General features: G+C 41.7%; 1 protein-coding gene across 1 annotated transcript; it reads left to right on the top strand.

Moving 5' to 3' along the window:
* Nucleotides 1-1,467: 1,467 nt before the first annotated feature.
* Nucleotides 1,468-18,181, top strand: LOC108205757 (1-aminocyclopropane-1-carboxylate oxidase homolog 1). Its single transcript, XM_017375853.2, has 3 exons — nt 1,468-2,202; nt 17,101-17,422; nt 17,497-18,181. The coding sequence occupies exons 1-3, from the start codon at nt 1,658-1,660 to the stop codon at nt 17,791-17,793; spliced, it is 1,164 nt and encodes a 387-aa protein (XP_017231342.1). The 5' UTR covers nt 1,468-1,657; the 3' UTR covers nt 17,794-18,181.
* The last annotated feature ends 1,253 nt before the right edge of the window (nt 18,182-19,434 follow it).

Here is a 19,434-nt window from a genome sequence, read left to right as displayed (position 1 = left end):
GTGCCCTTGAGCACACCATAGAAAATTCGTATTTTTATATATCAGATAAAATCTATGCACAATAATTACGAAATAGTTATACTCCCTCCTTCCCATATTAATAGTCCACTTTGTCAAGAAAAAATTTCCCATATTATTTGTCCATTTTCTTTGTCCAATACAAATTATAACAAGTTTCAATGTTAACATTTACTAGTTCACACAATTTTCATTATTTACAATGCAAACTATGTTGACTTTTAACCAAAATGAATGAAAACTTAGTAGTATATTTGTATAACCAATGCATGACAATGATAACAACATATCACATTTAATACTTCTTAATTTGTGTGATTTGTGCAAAGTGGACAATTAAAATGGGAAGGAGGGAGTAATAATTAGAATAATATCATTGAAAACCACATGGTTTCATTAATAATAATGTTATGCACTTTTTCAAAAAGCGCTGAATAATTATTTTCATTATTAGCACAAATAAATTATTCTCGTTACAAACAATCAAATACAAACTAAATACAAATCAATCCGATTAATAGAATGAAAAAGATTTTGGGATGGGGATGGATGCGGAGATGGGCCTAGATTGAACAGGGTTGGGGTGAATTTGTTTAACCAGAATATATATGGCGAAACTCTGTGGACGCAAGATGAATTGAATGAGGTGGGGATGAGTCATAGATGGGTGATGTTATGTAGGAATGAGTAATGACATTAGACCTGGCAAACAGTTTGTGTCGTGTACTTTCGTGTTATCGTGTACTGCAACCTAGACCCGAACCCGAACTGTTTCGATTTCGTGTACCAGTTCTGGAACACGTACACGAACCGAATTATTTCGTGTCAACACGAACCGTACACTTAAGTACACGAAAAATTTCGTGTACCTTCCGTGTACCACGAACAGTCCGGATGAAATGTACACGAAATACACATTTGTACACGAAAGTACACGGATTTCACAATAAATCTAATATTTTTACAATTTTTCTGTGACAAACAATAGATTAGACATAAAATAAATTCATAAGATAACATAAATGAAATAACAAAACTGAAATTGATTAAAGAATATATATAAATAAGTATAATATATTTTTTAATTTATATTAATTTATTTAGTTCGTGTACTTATATTAAAAACCGAACCCGACACTAATAATACCGTGTATTTTTCGTGTTCGTGTACTTTCGTGTTCATGTACCAAATATTGAAAACCAAACCCAAAATTTTCATGTCGTGTTCGTGTCGTGTTTTCGTGTCGACGGTGTCGTGTACCAAATTGTCAGGTCTAAATGACATACAGAGGATGGGTGTGATATCACGTGGAATATTGCATGATTTCTTTTGTATTTACGGGTTGTAGTTGAGCAATTGACTGTACATACATGTATTGCAATTTAATTATAACTCAATAAATATATTTTCTGATATATGTTGGAGACGAGAAAAGTCCTCAAGTGTATTTGTAATTTTAATTCTATATAATAGCTGCAAAAGCAACTCTAGTTGTGTACCGAGTTGCTCTTATTCTCTTAAGTTAGTGTGAGCTTGTCTGCAGACATATATATCTTCCTTTTCCGTAGGTATCAAAACAATTTCTTATACTATTAGCAAGTCCATTAATCCAGGAAGCTTAATTAAACATCAGTAGAAATGGAGGTTTTAGGCAGCAGCACTTGTAAGCAGCAGCCATCTGATTATGACAGGGTTAAAGAAGTGAAAGAATTCGATAACACAAAGTGTGGAGTCAAAGGCCTCCTAGACTCAGGACTTGTCAAAATCCCAAGAATCTTCATTCACTCCCCAGAAAACCTCCAAAACCCAATCTCCACCACAGACATCTCAGCCAGCCAGCTTGAGATGCCAGTGATAGATCTCCAAGGCCTTGAGAGTTGTTGTCGCCGCGCAGAAGTGGTGAACCATATCTGCAAGGCATCAATGACATGGGGATTCTTTCAGATGGTTAATCATGGAATTACCAAGACTGTGATGGAAAATATGATACAAGGCATCAAGCAGTTTCATGAGCAGGCAAATGAAGTGAAGATGGGATGGTACTCGCGTGATCCTAAGCAAAAAGTGAGGTACTACTCCAACGGAGATCTTCATGTCTCCAAAGCAGCAAACTGGAGGGACTCCATTGCTTGCAGCTTTGAAGATGGCTTGCTGGACTCAGATGCCTTGCCACTTGTTTGCAGGTAGATTATGATGAGTTTGTTTAAGTTAAAGTTAAAAAATCTCTTCTTTGAGTTGCCATAACCATGACTGCCAACTTAATTTCAAAACCTAATATACACTCAAATCTCTATAATAAGACTTCACAAACTATCTCTTAAAGAAAGTCCTGGCTGACTAATAAATCAATCTATTTAAAAGAGTACTATCAAACTGGATATCAAAAAAAGTTATAAATTGATGTAAGCTCAATGACATGGCATTTTACAATATTTTAATTGATGAATTTCCTATTTATTAAGTTATAGCACGCAAAGGACCTATAGAATTTTCATGTTAGAATCATTGATTTACGGCGGTGTTCTAAAATTCCTGATTTATCAAAAAATTTCATATTAATTCTTAATAAAAAAATTTATTCATTCATTAATTTGACTAAAAATTCTCCACCTATCAAAAAATCTCTAATTTCGAATAAATTTATGATAAATCTTAAATTGAGAGGTCAACCCATTAATTCCGACTCCATGTGAATTTATTCGGGATGCTTGATTTAATATAAATTTGTTGATGATACCTACAAAATTTATATCTTAATTCACTATGAAGTTCATACTTTTAGTAATAAATCACAACAAAATTGAATAACAATCTTATTCACTTATTTAAATCGACTATGATAGAATGCAGTTGTTGATCGAGTTATATGAAAATCATCACTTCATTATTTAAGAAATCATATACTCCTCCCATTTATCTCATTTTCTTACATACTAGTAAGGTTAAAAAAAAAGTGTTAATACGTTCTTGACAAAAAAAAAAAGAAGAAAGTGTTGAATTTTTTTATAAAATTATATGAAAGAGAAAGAAAAGTTCATTTCTTTAGACATAAAAGTGGATAATGATGAGATCAATGAGTGTTTATTAATAAATTTGAAAAAATAAATGAAAGTAGGGGATGAATTTAATATTTATATGATAGAAGTTTTTTTTTTTTTTTTTTTAGCAGAATATGATAGAAGCTTATTGTTTGATAGAGACATCCAAAACACAAAAAGTGTAAAGTATTAGGAGGGAGAATAGACATGTTTTATAAGAAAAGTAATTACAAATATATTTTCATACAAAATATATTAAGATTGCAAAGATATAGAATATTATATATATATATATATATATGGTTTTACTCCAGTACAAACTCCTTACTGTACAAACGTACAAATCAGTGATTATGACACTAATATTTAGTGATTAGCAGATTTTAATTTAACAAATACATACATCCATCCATCACCACCGCCACCACAATCACCTCCAATTACCACCACCATGACCACCCCACCCACCACCACCACCACCCACCACCCACCACCCACCACGACTGCCCAGCGCCACTCTCTCTCTCTCTTCACCATCCACCACCAACCACCACTGCCCAGCGCCTCTCTCTCTCTCTCTCTCTTTTTTACCACCACCAACCACCACCACCACTGCCAGCGGCTCTCTCTCTGGTTGTTCGCTCACCGATTAGTGCTATACACACACAAACACAAACATTCACCACTGCTTTTCTCATCTCCCTCAATCGTGTTTCTAGCACTGCCCTCGCGCCGGCGTCGCGGCTGCCGCCGGCCGCGCTGCACCACCACTCGGCTATGCCGCCCCGTAAGTGCTCCCCTCCCCTTATCTCTCCATCAGACCCCCCTAGTAGATTTAGTGATTCTGTTCAATCATTTAATGATTCTGTTCAAGTCATTTAGTGATTGTTTGTACGTTTGTACACTAAGGAGTTTGTATTTGAGCACTTGCCTATATATATATATATATATATATATATATATATTATGTGTATATATATAGGGTAGCTCTCTATAGCATACCTTCTTATATGGAGTTACGTAGCACACCATTATAAATATATACATAATATATATTCTATTATATTTTTTATGAAATATAATTGCAAATTTTGATTATTAAACCGAAAACGAAATTATACAATTTTTTTTATTCAAAAGATCATCTAAAATTATGCAATATCTCAACATGATTCTATAACAGAATAATAATCATCCAGAATTATTCTGTTGTAGAATCAGTTTCGAAAATATACTTTTTTTAATCAAATTTTAAGTGTTAAATTACTTAAAATAGATATATTTTATAATATTTTATATTAGAATCACGTTTTATATGTATTCTATAACAGAATTCATAATAAAATTGATGATTTGTAGTGGCGCACTTCATGGGAGGAGTCCCTCTCTGGAATGTTGGCCTATATATATATATATTAAAAGATATAGATTATTTAACTTTTTAACACATATTTTGTAAGTCCTTTAACAGCATTGCTTAAACCATTTTTCAAAAGAAAATTTTAAATTAATATTAATCATATATTTCTATTTTAAGTTATTTTAAAAAAAATAACAATTTTGTCAAAAAGTCAAGTAACTATATATTGAAGTAAAATATAATCTCTATAAAAAAAAAAATCCTGGTCACTCAAACTCCATATTTTCACTATTTTGTACTAATATCTCTACTAGCAAGTAGCAATATCACACAGTTTCGGTTATTTTAAATAATTTGCTAATAATAAAGGCACAACTTACTCATAATTTATGACTTTATCCAAGAAGTATGATTTTTGAGTTCTGGGATTACAGGCTAAAATGAGTAAAAAGACCCCTACCAAGACAATAAATATATAAGAAGGATACAATTTCTCAATCCCAGACGTGATTAGAGGCTTCACTGACACTATCGGAGTTTAAAAATCAGCTTAAGTTGAAATATTCTGACAATATTCTGAGAAATTGAAAATCAGTTTCAAAAATATTTTCTGGATTGGAGTGTGTTATATACGAAATTATCAAGATCAATTAAATGGGCCGAGCCCACAGAAGAAAGATTATTTGGACCAGGAAAGTCAAGATTAATCCAGCCTCACGGTGACCCTGTCAAAAGATAGGGCGCGCCCTATCTTTAGGCGCGCCCACTTGCTGAGGAAAGTTCATTTTTATCATAATTCCGAAGGGCAGTGAGGGGTACTTTGTGTTTAGGGGGACGCTCTTGAACATGAGTAGATCTCATTGTTACATCGAGAAGACCCTACCTTGTAGTCTGGGGAGTTGTCCTCCTTGGGAGGTAGAGGATAGAGAAGAAGACACCCTGGGAGGTCCTATCTCTGTAGTCTGGCGGGTTGTCCCTGTCGGGGAGTAGGAGAGTGCCCTTGCATTTGGGGTAAGCCTAAAGGGCTAGGCCTCATCGTATTGGGCCCCTTCCGGGAGGAAGATTCTAGAAGGGGAGGCCCAGCCCACGTGGGTCTCTTAGGAGAAAGAACTACGTAACGGCTTGATCCCCTATAAATAGGGGTACGTAGGCAGATTGTAGGCATCGATCATTCTTGAGAGCTATTCCAGTTAGCAATCTTGAACCCTTTGCTTACAATTGCAGCCACCCCATAACAAACAACCAACCATCTCCTACATTCTCGCCAACAGAAATCTTGATCCACGCCGCGAACCTCATCTTTGTTAACCTACCAGTTTTCTCCGTTAACAAATTGGCGCTAGAAGGAGGGGCTAGTTCAAGATTTTCCATCAAGGAGAAAGATGTCGAATCACGGCGAGACAACGCCCGGCGGGAACCAACCCCCCGATCCTAGATCGGGGATAGGCGATAACCCTCCCGTCGACAACACGCCGGTCGGGAATGCCTCCCAGGACAGAGCAATCATCATAACAGACGGAGAGTCCGGCGTTATGAGACGCCCCATCTCCGGCTCGCCGCCGGTATTCATAAGCAACGAGGAGTTACTCAAGGAGTTGCACTACTTGCGAAACGAAGCAAGAGAACAGCAAGCGCTCAGAGAGCGAGTGGCTCAACTGGAGTCCCTTGTTCCCGGAACACATCGTTCCGGGAAGCAGCCCTTTGAAGAGGAAAGTCAGTCTGGCCATCGCGATGATAGAAGGGCTGTGATCGTTCCACGAAACTTATTCGCGTCAGGCGGCCAGACTAATGCCGGAGGAGAGAGCGCCCGGGACGGAGGAAGACCCCCGCAAGATAGACGTGCGACCGCCCATCTGGAGGAGGCTAGTCGAGATGTTAGCGCTCTGGCGGAAAGATACCGAGGGAGAGTCAGTAGGGCGGATCTTTTGGCCCTGATCAAAGATCTTGAAAGCAGACCTGAATATGCGAACGCCGGGTCAAGAACGGCAGGCACGGGTCGAGAAGGACATAGGAAGGAGATTCCGCATGGATCAGACCCAAGAAGCTATGACAGATCGCAAGAACCCCGAGGTTTGGGAGGAAGATCGGAGCAAGACCCGATCGTGCTTGAAGGACGGCAGAGTCAGGGAGGAACGCGCGAGCATGCGACGTCTCCGGGCAACGGAAAGACTCATCATCAGGTTCTTTTCTTGTCTCTTCTTTGTAAATTATTGTAAAAGTTATATTATATTTCGTTCTGGTAGTAGTAGAATATGTAATAATGAATGGTTAGGCAAATCTTGATCAGACCATTGCCGATCCACACATCCAAGCCTCGTCTCAGGCCAATGCTCATGCCAATCCTCATATTCAAGCCTCATCTCAGGCCAATGCGCCCCCATCTGCTCAGACTCACGCTAATCAATCCAATCTTCTTGCCACGGCAAGCGATCTCATGACTACCGGAACACCACCATCAATGACTCTGTCACAGCCAAACGTTCAGACCATTCCAGGCATCGGAGCTATTGATATCAACAGCCTAAGGAAACTCCTGGCACATTTCGACGGAAGCCAAACATCTCTCTCAAGCCAAGCCCTATCGCCTTTCTCCGCTGAAGTGATAGAGGCTCCGCTGCCAGCCAATTACAGAAACACTACTTCCGATTTAAAGTTTCATGGCAACTCAGATGCCGTAGAGTTTCTTGGAAGGTTCAATGTTGAGATGGGTGTCTACCAGATACCGGATCCTGTCAGGTGTAGACTTCTTGCGGCCACATTCAGAGATAGTGCCTACCAGTGGTTCCGGAAATTGGAACCAGCATCCATCACTTCTTGGACAAGTATGCAGACTATGTTCTTGACTCAGTTCCAGGCAACCGTCAAGTATGCTCCACCAGTCACCACTCTGGCAAATATCAAACAGAAGGAAGGAGAGACTCTTCATGCCTACTTCAAACGTTTCAATGCAGAGTCATCCAATGTTCGGGGAGCCACTGATGAGACATTAAAAAGCTTCTTGGTGGCTGGGCTTCGAGTGGGAACTGATTTTTGGAAGCACTTGCAAGGCAATGATCCCAAGTCTCTGGCAGATTTATATGCAAGGGCGGAGGCATACAAAAATGTTGAACAGTCACTGGCTGAGAGCCGAAAGAATGAGAGAAGCCCTGGTAAGGCCCGACAAAAGAGAAGGGACCGGTCCCCAAGTCCAGAACAAAGGGGGAGGCGACGAAGCCCCAACCGGGTCAACACCATGTATAGAAGAAACTATACACCTCCTCGAGATCATGAAGAAAGGGAAGATCGCTGGACACCGCTTGCCGCACCAATCGATCACATCTTTGAAGTCAATCGTGACAAGGGACTCTTCCGCAGGCCAGCTCCACTAAATTCTTGGCAAGCCAAGAATAAGGACAAGTACTGTGAATACCATGAATCAACCGGGCATGATACCCATGAATGTAGACAACTGAAAGAAGAGATTGAGTTGCTAATCAAAGAAGGCCAGCTCAATGAGTGGATAGTACGAGAAGCCCGGTCCCGACGAGATATTCGAGCCAAGGACAGAAGGGGGCTTGGCTATACTGGTGATCAAGAGAGGGGAAAGCAAGAGGACATCCAGTTCGTTAAGGAAGGAAGCATTCATGTCATTTTCGGAGGGCCACATTTGGCCGGTGAGGGGACCAGGGCTATGGAGAGATATGCAAAGGAAGCAAAAGGTAGGCCCCTTACTAATATACATAATTTGTCATCTAGACCGCCTAAAGTCTTTAGAGGTGAGGCCATTGACATTACCTCTTCAGAAGAAGATGCCAGATGGGTTCACCACCCTCACAACGATGCCCTAGTGATCGCCCTTCGTATTGGTCCAATGAACGTTCATCGGGTGCTCGTTGATAACGGAAGCTCTGTCAACATTCTTTATTATGGCACCTACCAGAAGCTTGGCCTCCCTGATAAGGACATGAAAGTTGAGGATGTCTACATCTATGGATTCGGTGGAGAGGCTGTAAAGGTGAAAGGGACAATCCGGCTCCCGGTAACTCTAGGAGAAGGAACATGCTCAGCCACTCAGGTTATGGATTTTATGATTGTGGATCACGACTCATCACACAATGCCATTATTGGGCGACCGTTACTGAAAGAAATGAGAGTGGTCACATCAATATATCATTTGTCTATGAAATTCCCAACACCTGGAGGGATTGGAGTTGTGAGGGGGTGCCAATATGACTCCAGAGAGTGTTACCTGCAATCTCTTAAAGGTTTCAAAAAGAGTAAAGCACTGAAAGAACCCCTTGTTGCCAACACGGGTGGGGAGGTCAATATGACCTACTTCGTCCAATTTCCTGATGAAGGAGATAATCTCGAGCAATCAAAAGGGAAAGAACCAATGGAAGTAGATTCAGATGCAGAGCTTAAGCCCTGTTCTATATGGGAGAAAGGGGAGACATCTGGAACCAAAGAGGAGTCCGATCTAGACCCAAGGCTGCCCCTAGAGCCAACCAAGACCGGTCCAGCTGAGGATACTGTTGAGATCCAGGTTGGAGAAGCCAGAGAGGCCAAAATATTAAAGATAGGGTCTAAGTTGAAAGGAGAGATGAAGGCAAGCCTTATCCGTTTTTTAAGAAGCAACTTGGATGTTTTTGCTTGGTGTCATGCCGATATGGTAGGAATCGACCCAGAGGTAATGAGCCACCATCTAAACATCGACCCTACCAAGAAAGGGATGAGACAGAAGAGAAGGCCCGTTAGTGGAGAAAGGGCCCAAGCACTAAAGGAAGAGGTTGACCGGTTGTTGGGTGCTAAGCTAATCAAGGAGTCGTTCTATCCTACATGGCTGGCTAACCCAGTCCTTGTCAAGAAACCTAATGGGAAGTGGAGAACCTGTGTGGACTTCACAGATCTAAACAAAGCATGCCCAAAGGATAGTTTCCCACTCCCAAGGATAGACCAGTTGGTGGATGCTACAGCCGGACATGCCTTGCTGAGTTTCATGGATGCCTATTCAGGATACAATCAGATCCCCATGCATGAGCCAGATCAGGAACACACCTCATTTATAACAGACAGGGGGTTGTATTGCTATATAGGGATGCCATTCGGACTAATCAATGCTGGTGCAACTTATCAACGCCTGGTAAACATGATGTTCAAAGACCAGATTGGTAAGACTATGGAGGTTTATGTAGATGACATGTTGGTCAAGTCCAAGGAGGCGCAAGATCACATTCGGCACTTGTCTGAAATGTTTGACATACTTAGGAAGTATCGGATGAAGTTGAATCCCCAGAAGTGTGTATTTGGGGTTGAGTCTGGTAAATTCCTGGGGTTCATGGTGAATCATCGAGGGATCGAAGCTAATCCTGCAAAAATCAAGGCATTACTTGATATGAAGTCTCCTCAGAATGTGAGGCAAGTTCAGAGCCTTACAGGGAGGATAGCGGCATTGAATAGATTTGTGTCTAAGTCCTCAGACAGATGCAAAGAGTTCTTTAAAGCAATCAAGGAAGCCGGAAAGACGTTCGTATGGACGAATGAATGTGAAGAGGCCTTCCAAAAGATAAAGGAACAATTGGGAAAGCCGCCTCTCTTGGCCAAGCCCGTTGAAGGGGAAACATTGGTCTTATACCTGGCTGTCTCAAGATACTCGGTCAGCGCCGTTCTTGTAAAGGAGGAAAAGGATGTCCAATTCCCGGTGTATTACGTTAGTAAAAGGCTACTGGATGCTGAGACAAGATACACTAGCATGGAAAAGTTGGTATACTCCTTGGTCTTAGCGGCAAGGAAACTTCGTCCATACTTTCAGGCACATAAGATTGAGGTAAGAACTTCGTACCCTCTCCGTCAGATTATGCACAAGCCAGAAGCAACGGGAAGACTCATGAAGTGGGCTGTGGAGCTAGGACAGTTTGACTTGGATTACAAGCCTAGGGCTACTATCAAAGGCCAAGCCCTGGCTGATTTCTTATTGGAGTTTGAGGATGATGCTCAAGAATGGGCAATAGTACCATATAGTCCAGTTGTTGAACCCATTAAAGGTCTTTTAGTAGAAGATGACACCTGGTGGAACTTGCATGTCGATGGAGCTGTCAACTCTGACGGAGCTGGAGTCGGTATAGTTTTGGTTAGTCCCGGGGGGTGTCGATTGTTGAGTGCCATCCACTTAGGGTTCCCCGCAACCAATAACGATGCAGAATATGAAGCTTTGATCAATGGTCTAGCCCTAGCTGTGGAAATGAGGGCTAAGAACCTTATTGTGTATAGTGACTCCATGTTGGTGGTCCACCAGGTAAATGGGGGGTTCTTGGCTCGGGGTTGGAGAACGAACTTATACATGACCCATACGCAAGAACTGATGAAGAAGTTCAAAGAGGTACATTTGGAAAAGGTTCCTCGAGAGAAAAATGAAGGTGCTGATGCCTTGGCCAAGGCCAGTTCCCGAAGGGACACCAAGTTATTGGGAACTATCCAATTCTGTGTTCAAGAGAAGCCAAGTGTGTCAGAAGCACAGAAGGTCACCTGGTTTAGAGGAGATCTGATGGAAGTAGAAAAGGAGATTGTGGATACTTGGATGACCCCTATACTTAAGTTCATCCAGGAGGGTCAACTCCTAGAAAATATAAAGGAAGCCAGAAGTCTCAGATACAAAGCAGCAAGATTTGTAATATATGATGGTGTCTTGTACAAGAGAGGGTTCAATCAGCCGTTGCTGAAGTGTATTGCAGGGGAAGAGTGCAATTATATCTTAAGGGAAGTACATGAAGGAATATGCGGCAATCACTCGGGGGGTAGTTCACTTGCACTAAAGATCCTTAGGCAAGGATACTACTGGCCAACTATGAGGAGTGAAGCAAGCAAGTTCGTGCAAGCTTGTGACAAGTGCCAGCGATTTGCCACATATTCATCTCGTCCTGCAGCAAGTCTGACTCAGTTACTCAGTCCATGGCCATTCGCTTTGTGGGGGATAGATCTCATTGGAGAGCTTCCAAAAGCCAAAGGAGGAGTCAGGTATGCAGTAGTGGCAGTTGATTACTTTACAAAATGGGCCGAGGCCGCGCCTCTAGCAACCATTACTGCTAAGAAGATAACAAGTTTTGTATTCAATTCAATCGTGTGCAGATTTGGTATCCCATACAAACTAATATCTGACAATGGGAAACAATTCGACAGCAAAGAGTTGAAGAAATTGTGTGATGACCTGAATATAAGGAGAAACTTTGCAGCTGTGTACCATCCACAAAGCAATGGACAGACTGAAGCAATCAACAAGATCATTAAACACACGCTGAAGGCCAAGTTGGAAGAAAAGAAAGGTGATTGGCCGGAGGAGCTTCCAATGGTACTATGGTCATACAACACTACGCCAAGGACAACCACTGGGGAGTCGCCGTTCATGTTAACCTATGGCTGTGAAGCAATGATTCCGGTTGAGGTCGGAGCAGGTTCCTTCAGGAGAGACCACTTCCAAGAAGAGGACAATGTTGTTAACCAGAGGCTACATCTAGATATGCTGGAGGAAGTCAGAAGGGAGTCGCAAGTTAGGTTGGCAGCATACCAACAAAGGACAGCCCGATTCTACAACAGTCGAGTTAAGCCTAGACCATTCAAGGTGGGAGACTTAGTGTTGCGCAGGATGATGCCAGGAATGAAAGTGCCAGGTCATGGAGTGTTCGGGGCAAATTGGGAAGGACCCTACCGCATTCGGGCTGAGATCTTTGGAGGAGCATACTACTTGGAAGACATGCAAGGAGAGCCCATCTCTAAGGCATGGAATGCTGAGCACTTAAAGAAATATTATCAATAGAAGCAACCTGTAATTGTTGAGAACAATAGAAGATGGAATGTGTTTGCTGATCTACTGATGAAATGATGATACTAGTATAGTTTGCTTTATTCTGCCATTTACACACATACGGCGCGCCTCATTTTAAGGCGCGCCCCCTGTTATCAACTTGGTTCCTTATTATTTTCAAATAAAAAGAGTTAAAAAGACAAGTCCACAGGAAAATTGAAGCACCAGACAAAACATATGGCGCGCCATATCCTAATAAAGTAAAAGGAAGTTAAGTATTAAAGAAAAGCTTGCAGGAAGAAGGGGCCAGTAGAACAATCATCGCCAATCGAATAAACTGCCATTTCAAGGTCACAGGCGTATCAAGATTTGGCGCGCCAGATCATACGGCGCGCCATATTCAATAACACAGTATGACAGGGATGATTTCTATGTAATTAAAAGCAGAGAACAAGTAAGCGAGCAGTTACTTAAAAGAAAATGCTCAACAGAGGAAGATAAATAACTAAAGACTCAGTAAAGGAAGGGGCGTGCCCCAATATCAAACAAAATAAGTTGCATAAGTTATACCAAATTAAAACAACTTGCAGGGTTACAGGGTCCCGCGCCCGAATGATTATCCGCAAACAAAGCAAGTGCATATAGAAAATACTTTAAACTTGATCAGCATCCTGAGAAGAATCTAAATTCCCAGGCTGGGAGGAGGGAATGGTTGGGATCTCTTGAGGGGTCTCACCTTCAGTAAGTTGAGGAACAGGAATTGTTTCAGTAACATTGGGCGAGCCTTCAGCCACTTGGCGCGCCACATCCTGAGGAGATGATTGTTCCAGGAAGGCATTAGCAGAAATAGCGGCAACTTCCAGTTCAATTTCCAACCTCTTTTCCTCAATTGCCTTGGCTTCCTCGACTCTAAATTCTGCCACCCAATTCCTGGTGGCTGGAATGAACTTACCCCAGTCATAATCAGGGTCCACAGCAAGAAAGCCAGCTACAAAACTTCGGAATCCAGCTGCAAAGGATGATCTTTCTGTCTCGCCTAGTCGCTCCTGGAGATCTTCCACTTGCTTCTCCAATTTAACAACTTTCTCACTAGCTGCTGTAAGTTCTTGAGATGTGTGGTTTAGGTCAGTTCGTAGGTTGGTAGCATCTGTTCTCAACCTGGAAATGTCTTTCTCGGCCCTCAACTTGAACTTTTCTAGCTCAGACTTTTCCCCTTCAGCATTGGTGAGTTGGGTTTTTAACTTATCATTCTCCTCTTTAGAAGCATTTAGGCTCGCCTGAAGCTTCTCTGTGTCAGAAGGGTTGCACGTTAGATGAAAAAATAATTCACCTGCGGCGCGCCTACAAGCTTCTGCCGCCTGATCACCAGTTCGCTGTTGCCAATTGTTAAAGCGGCCAGGACCAAGATAAACATCTGCCATCTTGGCGAACCAGTCACCCGCCGCCGTAACTGGAGCTTCATAGGGAAAAACAGAGGAAGACTCCGTCATTTTCAGCCTCTTAGTTGAATCCTGGTCAGTAGTCTTAGGCTTGCGTTTTTCCAACTCCTGCTTTTTTGGGGGCGACCGTTTTGAGATAGGTTGGCTTATTGATGCTTTCTGAGAAATTTTAGAACTAGACGCGCCAGCAGTTTGGGCGCGCCCCTTGTTTACGCCAAAGCCACTTGGAAGAGACATGTCTGAAATAAAAAAGACAGAAGAAAGATCATCAGTAAAACCGGCATAAGCACATTTGTTGCAGTATAGTAGTAGTCATAAAATTAACGTGAATAGCAGATATACAAGTCATCAATACATAGTACATTGCCAAACATAAAGGAAAAATGAAGTTGGAAAAAGGAGTAGGATTACCATAATCAGGCGCGCCCTGATCATCTGAGGCTTCATCATAAGGAGCTTCCTCGTCCTCAAAAGCAGGTTCTTCAACCTCTGTTGCCTTCCTCTTAATAGGGCGACCCCCATAGAAATCCTGAAACGAACATATAGACCCCACAGCCTCACTAAGAAAACCGTATTCCTTCAGGCGATCGGTAGTGACAAGATGATTAATAATCTTTGACTCATAAGGAAGGTTGGAGATATTATCAGCTCGCCTTTGGGCGCGCCCAGATAAGACAAGTTGTTTTCTCTCAACTAGAGTAAAATACACATCATAAATAAATAAGGCGCGCCAAGATTAAAGTAAAGGAGAAGAAGGCAAAGGATAGTAGTAAAGGCAACTTACTGGGAGACAAATTGAACTGCGTTCTAACCCTATCATACTCAGGCCAAGTATAGAAGAAAGGTTCCTTCCACTTCTTTTCATTGCTGGTTTTGCCCTCAGACCAGCCAGTAGAATTATGAGATCTCCTCACTACCAGGTAAAAATAACCAATACTGGACGCGCCTAATCTAAAGAAATAACTTAGGTCCAGCATGGTGGGAGAGCGTTGGTTGACATCCCGATATAGCATATATAAGGCAATGGCAAGTTTCCAGCCGTTTGGGGAAAGCTGGATGGGAGCAATATCAAACCATTCCAAAATAGATCTGAAGTAGGGGTGTAAAGGAAAGCCTATTCCTAATCTCACCAGTTTTGGTGTAAGCACCATTCTTGGAATCCGCAAACGAGGATTATAGTCAAAAATATGAGGGCGCATCTCAGGATGAGGGCGCGCCCACAAGCAGCCTAAGTCATAGTACTTTAAGCACCACCTAATTTCAGCATTGGAGGCTGTTGAAGATAAGCCGACACAGGCCAATTTCCCAGCTCTTTTCCGTCGTTTAGCCTTAGCCGCTTCTGGAATCTCATGCTCTTCATCCCAGTCAAAGTCCAACTCTCGATCAGATATTTGGGGATGGATATAAGGGTTGGGAGAAGGTTGAGGAGAAACTGGGCGCGCCTCAATATCTTCATCCTCGTCATTCAGAGAATGATAGAAATTTTCAGCCTGAGCCTCTGCGTCGGCTTCCGCAGAGTCCTCATCAGAACTTTCCTCCTCCACATCAGATTCGTTTTCAGGTTCGTCAACAGTTCGCTTTCGAGAAGGAACACCTCGAAGATCCCCTTCGTCCTGGTTTAAAAGTTCTTCTATATCAATAGGATCGTTCTCAGGGAGTTCAGGAGACGAGGCTTCACTCTCCGCCATAAGTATTACAGGTGTGGGAAGCGATCTCAAAGGAATAGGAGAAAGAATACCCGGCGCGCCCAGATCCGCCAGCTGCAAAAGAAAAAGAAAGGAGCAAGTTGTAACAACTGGGCGCGCCAAGATGAAAATAAAATAGATGAAGAAGAATGTATAGAGTAAATAGAATAACATAAGAAACCTGTGTAGAAAAGAAAAAGGGAAGGGAAGATTCAAAGGAACAGAAAAGCTACAGTCATAACAATATGAACGAGTACTCTGCCTTCATGAAAGGGGGAGCGGCGACAAAAGCAAATATAAGGCGCGCCTCAAAACAGGACGCGCCATATGAAAATAAGGAAGGGGGGATTTAACAGAACTACAAGGCGCAATTACAACCCTATGGGATGCATCCACAAAGGAACGAGGAATTACATATCGCAACTACACAACGCGCCTAATCTACGACGGGCAATCTAAGCATTACAAACATAATTTCAAAAATCAAAAGATATCAAAACAAGGTCAAAATCGAATACATATATATATATACACGGTAAAGTTCTTGAAGAACAACGGAGCAAATGAAAAGTCACATGCTTAGATCTGACAAAATACTCGGTAAAATGACAAAAAGAAGGAAGGAATGTGTACCTTAAGCTGAGGAGAGTAATGGGCTGGCTTCAGAATTGAAAACGGAGCAGTAACGTGTCCTGGCGAGCTTAAATGAAGAAACGGCGGCGAGAAGTTTTTCTGGAGTAAAATAGAGAGAGATGAAAATGAAGAAGTGAAAAAGAAACCCGTATTTATACTCGGGTGAAAAGGGGAATAAAAAATAATAATAAATCAAAAATAGCAGAAAATAGTGGAAAACAGCTGTTTACATTAGGGCTTCAACGGTCGGCAACACAAGGCGCGCCCAATCTAGTTGCGCCCAGATTTGTTAGGAGACGTACAGAAGTAAAGTGAAGAAGAGTTAAATAGGAAGAGGAAAGATGTTCACAGAAGACAGAAAGATCTCGCCAACATTTTCAATGCTACCAAGATCTGGGGGGTAGTTGTTATATACGAAATTATCAAGATCAATTAAATGGGCCGAGCCCACAGAAGAAAGATTATTTGGACCAGGAAAGTCAAGATTAATCCAGCCTCACGGTGACCCTGTCAAAAGATAGGGCGCGCCCTATCTTTAGGCGCGCCCACTTGCTGAGGAAAGTTCATTTTTATCATAATTCCGAAGGGCAGTGAGGGGTACTTTGTGTTTAGGGGGACGCTCTTGAACATGAGTAGATCTCATTGTTACATCGAGAAGACCCTACCTTGTAGTCTGGGGAGTTGTCCTCCTTGGGAGGTAGAGGATAGAGAAGAAGACACCCTGGGAGGTCCTATCTCTGTAGTCTGGCGGGTTGTCCCTGTCGGGGAGTAGGAGAGTGCCCTTGCATTTGGGGTAAGCCTAAAGGGCTAGGCCTCATCGTATTGGGCCCCTTCCGGGAGGAAGATTCTAGAAGGGGAGGCCCAGCCCACGTGGGTCTCTTAGGAGAAAGAACTACGTAACGGCTTGATCCCCTATAAATAGGGGTACGTAGGCAGATTGTAGGCATCGATCATTCTTGAGAGCTATTCCAGTTAGCAATCTTGAACCCTTTGCTTACAATTGCAGCCACCCCATAACAAACAACCAACCATCTCCTACATTCTCGCCAACAGAAATCTTGATCCACGCCGCGAACCTCATCTTTGTTAACCTACCAGTTTTCTCCGTTAACAGAGTGCTTTGTTCCAAGTTTAAGTTGTACACTTGTGCAGGGAAGCAATAGGCAACTATATGAAGAGCTTGATTAAACTAAAGGATACACTATCTCAGCTGCTTTCAGAAGCACTGGGGATCAGAAGTGACTTCCTTGCAAGTATTGATTGCATGGAAACTGCATCTCTTGTGTGCCACTATTATCCATTCTGCCCAGAACCCGACTTGACTCTAGGCGCAACCAAGCACTCAGACCCATCTTTCCTTACCATCCTTCTTCAAGATAGTATCGGAGGCCTCCAAGTCCTTCATGATACTCAGTGGATCGACGTGCATCCTATAAACGGAGCACTAATAGCTAACATTGGAGATTTGATGCAGGTACGACGAGTTTTGTGTCAACTTATCAGTTCAGATTTAAGTACTGAGGACTAATCTTCTTCCTGCATGTGTAGCTAATTAGCAATGGCAAGTTTAAAAGTGTCGAACACAGAGTGCTAGCTGGAAGAGCTGGTCCCAGAATATCAGCAGCGTGTTTCTTCTACCCAGGTACTGCCAGTTATTGTAGACCATACCGGCCAATTCAGGAGTTACTATCCGAAAAGAATCCACCTATATACAGAGAAACGAGCCACAAGGAGTATCATGCTTACTACAAATCCAAAGGACTTGATGGTTCGTCAGCTCTTCCTCACTTCGAGCTGCAGCAAAGTGATGACTTGTCATTATCTGAAAATCAAACTACGTTATAACTTTAATTACTAAGTCATTATATCGATATCATATGAATACCTCAGCTGTTCCTCTCCACATAGCTACTAGGTCTATCGTACCAGTTTCAGATAGATCCATCTGTCCTTCCTCGCTTTAAGCTGCAAAAATGTCTCAACTCACCGAGTACTAGAGTATTACTATCAGACAGACCTAAAAATGATCTTGTTGGATGTATTGTTCCTATTTGGTCAAATACCTAGGATAAAACTCTTATGTTCCTATCATCGCGCTATTTCTGAACAAGTTCCTGGATAAACATTATAATCCCGGTCTCTGTGTTCGATGTACCAGGACCATTATGTAAAGTATCTTGTTCAAATTGTTATGTATCAGAAGTATTCAATGAATCTAATCCTGTAAAATGAATTCTTGCGAGTCTCGGAAGCAGTACTGATACAATTAAGTTGCAGAAAGTGGAAAGGATAGAGCAAATGATTGGTCCACCATAGCATCAAAGAAACGTAATTTTGGTTCAGATCAAGATCAATTTACAGTGAAATCGAATACAATATTTATAACCTAATGCAATAAACAGTTTTCAAGCCAAGCAAAACATACCATTCATGAGCTTGAAAAAAATATTGGACTGATCCGATTGAGTTTGGAGCTTCACAATTTTTGGTCGAACCTAAAAGTGTTTGGCTTGAACTTTATAGTTAAATGTGCCGGTGCCAGAATTTTAATCGGCTAGCCTTGAGTAGATTACCTCCTACCTATTAGTCATTAGTCATGCATAAATCACCAAATCATTATAAAGTATTTCTCAGGCTAAGTTAAGTCCTATAACAGACTAGAAAGAACAAAAACAAAAACAAATCAGCAACTTCATGTCATATCCACTTGTAGCAGCGGCATAGTGGTGGCAAACCACTTCATATCTATACACATCTCTTAGAGATGAGCTGGCTAACACATGGAAAGCTAATCAACACAAATTCTCAACCGAACTCCACAATTAATCACAAATCAAACGTATTTTAAAATCTGAATCCAGTACGGACCTTTACCAACAAAATTGTGATCTTTACCAAGCTACTGAAACAACTTTTCTTCTACATAGTAATGGCAGAGTATCCATTGCAGCACCTAAACGTCAATCTTCGGTTGCAATATCTGCATAAGTGACCATAATATATCCATCCGGTGAACATTCCTATTGTTTACTCCCTGCAAATAGTACATCATGTATACTTATCAGTCAATAAAAGAAAAGAGCACAAACTTTTTTTAGACACATAATTATGTATATCAAGTATCATAATATTTCAACAATAGTAGAAGAATACCTCAGCAACGAAACATACCATATTTTTCCACCACAGGCTTCTGCAGAACCTTTTATAATTGTCATACCCAAGCCCCTGATTGCCTTCGCAATCTCGAAAAACTACCTCTTCCAGCATTTGCCCACTCAAGTTGATATTCTCTATCATTATAGGAAAAACTCTCAAGTGACTTTCTACTTCCATTGCCCAGCTTGAGCCCTGCTCATTTTAGAGGATGCATGTACACCAGTTTCCTTGTCAATCAACTGCAAAAGAATAAGCAAGTAAATACTCTGTTCTCTCTTTTACAAAGGACGAGGTAATCATGAAAGAAAATGGTTTTACAAACTGTGT

The sequence above is a fragment of the Daucus carota genome, chromosome 1 (genome assembly GCF_001625215.2).
Source record: "Daucus carota subsp. sativus chromosome 1, DH1 v3.0, whole genome shotgun sequence".
In the NCBI taxonomy this organism is placed as follows: Eukaryota; Viridiplantae; Streptophyta; class Magnoliopsida; order Apiales; family Apiaceae; genus Daucus; species Daucus carota.
This window is presented reverse-complemented; position numbering and strand designations above follow the sequence as displayed.